This window comes from Sinocyclocheilus anshuiensis, unplaced genomic scaffold (assembly GCF_001515605.1).
Source record: "Sinocyclocheilus anshuiensis isolate Anshui unplaced genomic scaffold, SAMN03320099.WGS_v1.1 scaffold168, whole genome shotgun sequence".
NCBI lineage: Eukaryota > Metazoa > Chordata > Actinopteri > Cypriniformes > Cyprinidae > Sinocyclocheilus > Sinocyclocheilus anshuiensis.
Window position 1 is genome coordinate 650,816 of NW_015557060.1, and position 7,767 is coordinate 658,582.

The window sequence follows — 7,767 nt, forward strand, 5'->3', positions numbered from 1 at the left end:
TGATAATGTGTTTTTTTTATTGACCAGGATGATGAGGAACATAAGAAAGCTCGTAGTGCTGAGCTGGAATATGAATCTCTCAAGGTAAACACACACACTGTCTTCTATTTCTTTTCTTTTTTTTTCCTGCATTGTGGCAAACCACTTCAGTTTGCAGTCTTTAGAATTGATTGAGTTAATTGAAAAGCAGTGGTTGCTTTTTTGCTTGCAAAATTCTTCATGAAACTCACTGAACTCTCTCCAAGCTCACAGGTGTTGAAACACCTAGAAGTTGGACTTCTACCATAAAGCTAGATAAATGATGAGGAAAATAAAGCCATATATAAATCTCTCTCTCTTGTGTATTCAGCGTCAGGAGTTGGAGTCAGAGAACAAGAAGCTCAAACATGATTTGAATGAGATGCGTCAGTCTCTGAGAGGCAGCGCTGAGGCCGGTTCTGCCGCTCCAGGTTCTCCTGCTTACACGGTCCTGCTGGATCAGCTGAACGCCTCCAACGAGGAGCTGGAGGTGCGGAAGGAGGAGGTGCTCATCCTGCGCTCTCAACTTGTCAGTCAGAAAGAGGCCATGCAACACAAGGTCAGAAACAAAACCTTTCATTCTTACATAAAATATAGCAGGATTTCCAGATGTTTCTAAACAGTTAGTGCATAATACAGTATCTGTTACTTACATTATTCTCTTCATAAGTCTTGTTAACATCTGTAACTTAATTTCTCCTTTTGTCCTGTGTTGCACTCATATCAGGATGAGAAGGTATGTTGGTCAGACAGCATATCAATCATTTCACTTCACCTCTGTTCTGGCCTCTAAAATGCGTTGAAGAATTTACATTAAAACATACTTGCCAAGATGTTCTTTAAAGGGGTCTTATGATGCTATTTCAATTTTTCCTTTCTCTTTGGAGTGTTACAAGCTCTTGGTGCATAAAGAAGATCTGTAAAGTTGCAAAGACTAAAGTCTCCAAAATACTGTTCTTTTTAGCAACGTCATATGACCCCTGTAAAGGATTACTTCACTTCCAGAATAAAAATTCCCTTGATAATTTACTCCCATGTCATCCGAGATGTTCATGTCTTTCTTTCTTCAGTCAAAAAGAAATTAAGGTTTTTGAGGAAAACATTCCAGTATTTTTCAACATATAGTGGACTTCAATGGTGATCAACGGGATGAAGGTCCAAATTGCAATTTCAATGCAGCTTCAAAGGACTCTACACAATCCCAGACGAGGAATGACGGTCTTATCTAGACTTTTTCTAAAAAAATAAAATAAAAATCTATATACTTTTTAACCACAAATGCTCGTCTTGCACTAGCTCAACCTCACGCACTGCATAGTCACATTGGAAAGGTCACTGTCCAATGTTTACAAAGCGAACATCCAAAAAAATGTGAAGCATCCTTTACAAAAAAAGGTAAAACAACGATGTTGGATGATTTTGAAGTTAGAGAAACTTAGATTCTGAGTTTTGCCACCTACTCTACCTTTTTGAAGCAAAGTACACAGTTGAAGAACTAACCACGCATGACCTTTCCAACGTGATTATGTAATGCATGAAGTCGCGCAAGCGCATCACAGAGCTAGTGGAAGACGAGCATTTGTAGTTTAAAACGTATATAAATTTTTTTTTTAGAAAAAGTCAGATTGTTTCGCTAGATAAGACTCTTAGTCGCCGGCTGGGATCGTGTACAGCCTTTGAAGCTGCAATGAAACTGCCATTTGGACCTTCAACCTGTTGATCACCAGTGAAGTCCACTATATGGATAAAAATCCTGAAATGTTTTCCTCAAAAACCTTAATTTCTTTTCGACTGAAGAAAGGAAGACATGCACATCTTGGATGACATGGGGGTGAGTAAATTATCAGGAAATCTTTATTCTGGAAGTGAACTAATCCTTCAATTTAAAATAGTATAAAGCATGTCATCTGTTGTCATGTATGTGTGCTAATGTTAACTTTACAGTTTTAATGCGGTGATTTGTAGCTTGTGAATGTGAACCTCCTGCGTGTGTTTAGGCGACCATGACTGAGCCTTTGCCGTACATTGAGGATGTGCAGAAGCTGACTGATGCCAAGGAGATCTCCCAGGCCTACATGGGCCTTAAAGAGACCAACAGGTACATTACTTTTCTTTACATTTCTTTCACTGTCAGTCAATCACATGCTGAATCACAAAACATGAAATCCATTGCTGAATTTACTGAATGTGTCCCTCATCTGGGATCTACTCATACTGTATATGTTGTCTGTCCCCCATCTTTTTTACAACAGAGGTTCTTAAACTTGCATCCCCCAGAAAGCTAATGCTTCTCATATGTCACAATGTATTTGTGTTAGAAATTCAATCTTGAAATGTTTTATACACTACCTTTCAGAAGTTTGGAGTGAGTAAGATTTTTGAAAAATGTCAAGGAAATTTTTTTTTTTTTTTGCACCCTCAGATTCCAGATTTTCAAATTGTTGTATCTCGGCCAAATATTATCCTATCATAACAAACCATACATCAATGGAAAGCTTATTTATACAGATTTCAGATTATGTATAAATCTCAATTTCAGAAAATTGACCCTTATGACTGGTTTTGTGGTCCAGGGTCACATATTGTTTTAATTCTTTGAAAAGTTCTGGTAAAAGAAAATTTTTTGAATAAAAGTATTCATTTCTTCTTCTTTTTTTAAATAAAAATAAATAAATACATAAAAGAGAGAGAAAACCTTACTGACCCTAAACCTTTGAATGATAGAGAATATTACATAACTATGTAATAATGGTCTAATAATTGAAAAGTGAAAGAACTTCAGTATCACATAGGGAACACATATTCACTATTAACTATTAATTAAAGAGTTTTCCCTCAGTAAACTACTAAGTTGTTGCTTATTGAAAGTAAGTAAGGTAGTTGTTATAGTAGTTATGTTTAGATAATGGGTTGTGTTAAAGGATATAAAATATGGTAATGCAGAATAATGCCTCTCAGTTTGAGAACCTCTGTTCTATATTTGCTGCTGGTTAAATTCTTTGCAGTTTCTCGCACAGACCCAGTAGTGTCACATCTATCTCCAACCAAGGAAATGATGACTTATCACTCTCACAATCCTTTCACAAGCCTGTGTGTTTACCCTATCCTACCTACCTGTTTGGATCAGCCCTCTGTCTGTCTGTGTCTGTCTGTCTGTTGATGGCTCATCTCTGTCCTGCGCTGATCACCCAGGTTTACACGCAGACCGACTGAAGTGAACGAGCTTGTGAGCAGGTTGAGGTAACAGATGGACGGGCATGATGGGCCGCTCTCACTGCATGTGTGTGCAGCTCAGAGCAGAGCAGCGAATCAGCCTCATTCCAGAGCCCATACATAGACAAGAAAACATAAAACAAAGTCCAATTCCAGGCATTAACTCTAATATGAAGGTATTATCTCACATAGCCAGACCTTTGGCTATCAGCATAAAGTCTGGTCCTCTTTGCAGCTTATTATTGCCAGGCACCACCCTCTTAGTCAGGAAGACGTTTTAGAGGAAAGCTTATTTGAAATAGATTATAGACCAATTTGGAGTCACAGTTACATCACATGCAGCCGCGCGCATTTTGGTGGCAGAAAAACACTGGGAACAAGTGGAGGGAAGCGGGTAAAATCCACGGAATAAGAGAAAAAAAATTATTTTGTTCCTTTGGATGTCAGAATCGGAATGCAAATAATTTTATATAATACTGTCATCAAAGATGCCATTTGAAGCTAAACACAGACGTTTAAACCCGACAGACTATGGATGAAACCTGCTATGATTACCCTACTTTAAAGCATAAATTAGATTTAAACAATTGGTCTATATAATATTCACATAGGGGACATGGGACATATTGTATTAGCCCTACAGTTAAAGCATGAAATACTATTTAAACATATAACATTTTACATAACATTTACCTATTTTAACTCCCAATTCTTTACTTTTTTTTTTCTTGCAAATGCAAGTTTATCGTCTAGTTTGAACTCTATAACTTAATTAAACTCAACAATTGCGAGTTTGTCAATTCTGAGGAAAAAAAGCCAGAAGTGTGGGATTATAAACTCAAAAGAAAGAGCTAAACGCAGACGTTTAAATGGACAAACTATGGATGAAACCTGCTATGATTACCCTACTTTTAAAGCATAAATTTGATTTAAACAGTAGGTCTATAATATTCACATAGGGGACATATTTTATTAGCCCTATAGAGTTAAAGCATGAAATACTATTTAAACATTTGACATAACATTTACCTATTTTATTTTACAATTCTGACTTTTTTCTTGCAAATGCAAGTGTATATCTCCTAGTTCGGTCTTTATAATTGCGAGTTTGTCAATTCTGAGGAAAAAAAGCCAGAAGTGTGGGATTATAAACTCATGATTCTGAGCCGAGGGAAAAAGAGAGAATGACGAGTTGATTTTTCTTACCAGAATTAACTGATATAATCTCGGAATTTAAAGAAAAAATCTGAATTTTGAAATATAAACTCAAAATTTCCTTTTTTATTCCATTGCTTGCATAGACTGCTACGTTAAAACTGGCATTTTCTGCCACCAGATAGGCTCTGCCCACAAAAAAAGTAATCTCTGTTTTAGGGCTGCACGATTAATCGCAAACAATTCTACAGAACAAGCCCACAAAATCGCATTGTGTGGTGTCATTTTGATCAGATATTTTGTCCGTCCAAAGGTACAAAATAAATAAATAAATAAAATAAATTTTACAGTTTTGTGTGCATTATGCATCAGATTGTCAGTACTATGGTGGTCTGTGGTGTCTGAGGCTGAGTCATGCCGCCTTCTCAAAGCGTTAAATATCGCATGCGATTAATCGTGCAGCCCTACTCTGTTTGCAAACACTGAAATTGGTCTATAGCATGGCAATATAACAGTGCAGCAATTTTTGCAAACAATTCTACAGAACAAGCCCACAAAATCGCATTGTGTGGTGTCATTTTGATCAGATATTTTGTCCGTCCAAAGGTACAAAATAAATAAATAAATAAAATAAATTTTACAGTTTTGTGTGCATTATGCATCAGATTGTCAGTACTATGGTGGTCTGTGGTGTCTGAGGCTGAGTCATGCCGCCTTCTCAAAAATTTGAGCAAGAGTAATGAGGGCTTGGCTTTATTGACCCTGCCAAATAGATGCAGAACAACAAATTCAGTCTATTAGATTACTTTAGGTGATGGCTTTGCAGTTTTTAACAGGCTGCGACAACAACGCTTGGTCATGTGACTCAGTGTGTTGGATGAATGAACCTACACATGGCTTCTGGCTGACTGCTTTAGATGCCGTTTATTACTCATTATGCAGTGGACAAATAGCTACAGCAATTAAAGCAAATGAACAGATGACAAACTAAGTGCTTTTTTACATTTTTCAATGTTTGCTACATTTGCAGTCGTCTTTGTCATAATTATTTTATCTTCATCACTTACTCTGTTTGCATTTCATCTTTCTGCTGTTTTACTTAATACTTTAATTAGCTGATTGTTTGTCCGTTTCTTTGTTTTTCGTAAATATGTCATTTAATCAGAATAATCCATATTAATAATCACCCAAACCAGACAATAGTTCACCCAAGAAGGAAAATTCTGTCGTCATTTACTCATCTTTCTGCCATTCCAATCATAGAAGACTTTCTTTCGTCCACTGGAACACAAAGGAGATGTTTTGAAGCAGTAGTTCACAAACTGTGGTATATCAGTAATATATAATAGTGAAGCATAACTATACAAATATGTTTATTAGAAAATAAAAGTATTTGTAACTATTTTAATGCTTTTTAAGCTGTGCATACAAAAATACTTCAGAGCATCCATATTGTACATTTCAGCTTACAGTATATCCAAACATACAAAAATTTGCATGGAAGTGTTTTATTCTGTACAAATAATAATAGGATCTGGCTGGACAAAATTTTAAATTGATAAAAGAGACTCTGTTTAAAGATATATAAGGTATGAACTAAGTTTATTGTATCTATGTAATGAACAGATTTAGACTGTTAATTATCCATTGTAAATAGTTCCCTTCTCAGTACAGTAGCTCTCAAATCTAAGTTACATTTCAAATATTGTGTTCTGTTCCTCGCATACTTTTACATATATTCCAAATTGGGTGAACAATCCTCTTAACAAACCTGCAAAACTTATCCACTTCATGCTACTCTCATCAAAGTTTGTCACTTTTTGTTTCCATTTGTGTTTGTTTTTTCATTGTTACCATTTCTTCTTTTTTTGTTCCACCCCATCAGATCCCCATTCCCTGACTACCATAAGCTGAATGAGGATGGAGAACTGTGGCTGGTTTATGAAGGGTTAAAGGAAACTAACAGGTTAAAGAGCAGAGAGATAAGAGCATGTAGAAATGTGTGATACTTACCTAAACACTAGTGCCTGCAGAATGCTCTCCTTAACATATGGGTAGTGCTTCATGGTATCAAAACCTGCAAGAAAGAACTGTGTTGTACTGGACTAACCAAAATGAAATAGGGAAACTCTTATTTTAAAACAGCATGTAGTCACGGCTGTCATAAAGGAGCTATAAATAAAGGTGAATACTGCTGCACTACAAGAAACAATGGGCAGGTTTCTCAGCCTTAGTTGGAAATGGTTCACTCAAAAGTAAAAAGCTGGCCATTATTAATGCCTAACATCTTGTTCTGAATGTCAAGAATAATGTTCTTCCACACCATTATGACAAAGTCACAATATCAAAAACTACAAAACTAGTCTGTACAACGGTGTGATATTCCAAATCGCCTGAGTTTTTGCTTGAAACAACACAGTTACTAAAACTAGAAAACTAAAATTAAAATATACAATATAAAAATAAAATAAAATAATAAAAATGAAAACTATAATAATATCTTAAAGATACTAAAATTACACTGATCAGCACAATATTTTAGAAGTCAAATATGAAGCTTAACAGTGAATAACAACATAATCTCAATTTGATCCTCAGCCAAAGCTGTCTGCTATATGACTTCAGATGACCTGGAATATAGCACACAGATTGCATGTTCTATTTTTATGGTGTAATATCATTGTGTGGAAATGCTGCATAAAAAAATTTTGGAAATTGTCCTTACAATATTTAGGTTTAAAATGACGATTGTTAGTAAATAATGACAGCATTTTCATTTTTGGATGAACTCTTCCTTTAACGCTTCACAACAGAAAACTCAAAACAGAATCAAAAGCTCTTCTAATGAAGAACTGTGTTTCTGGTTATTTGCTCTCTCTGTCTGTGTAGGTTGTTGGAGTCTCAGTTGCAGGCTCAGCGGCGGTCTCATGAGAACGAGGTGGAGGTTTTGCGTGGAGAATTGCAGAGTGTTAAAGAGGAGAATAACCGTCAGCAGCAGCTGTTAGCTCAGAACCTGCAGCTTCCTCCAGAGGCCCGAATCGAGGCCAGTCTACAGCACGAGATCACGCGCCTCACCAACGAGAACCTGGTCAGTACAAACACACTACTAACACTTTCCTATACCAGTGGTTCTCAACCTACATCCTTTCCTTTTCCTTTCAACAGCATTAGGTGTCCCATAAATGTCAGTTGATAATTAGAGTAGTGTTATTGCCTATTTTTCATTATTAATTTCATTATTAGTTATTAGTTAGTAATCAGTCATTTTCAAGATGAAATTGTATGCAACCTTGCTTTTGTTCCTTAAAGGGGTCATAGGATGCTACATGCATTTTTACAAGTTGTTTGAACTGAAATGTGTGTTGGCAGTGTGTACACAAC

General features: G+C 36.1%; 1 protein-coding gene across 1 annotated transcript in view; it reads left to right on the top strand.

Annotated features, from left to right (window-relative positions):
* Positions 1-7,767, top strand: part of LOC107676476 (unconventional myosin-Va-like) — a 35,569-nt gene that overhangs the window by 15,619 nt on the left and 12,183 nt on the right. The window contains exons 15-21 of the mRNA XM_016471027.1: positions 28-84; positions 350-577; positions 746-754; positions 2,016-2,116; positions 3,211-3,258; positions 6,272-6,352; positions 7,276-7,474. Coding sequence (XP_016326513.1) covers positions 28-84; positions 350-577; positions 746-754; positions 2,016-2,116; positions 3,211-3,258; positions 6,272-6,352; positions 7,276-7,474 — 723 coding nt within the window. The remainder of the gene's footprint in view (positions 1-27; positions 85-349; positions 578-745; positions 755-2,015; positions 2,117-3,210; positions 3,259-6,271; positions 6,353-7,275; positions 7,475-7,767) is intronic.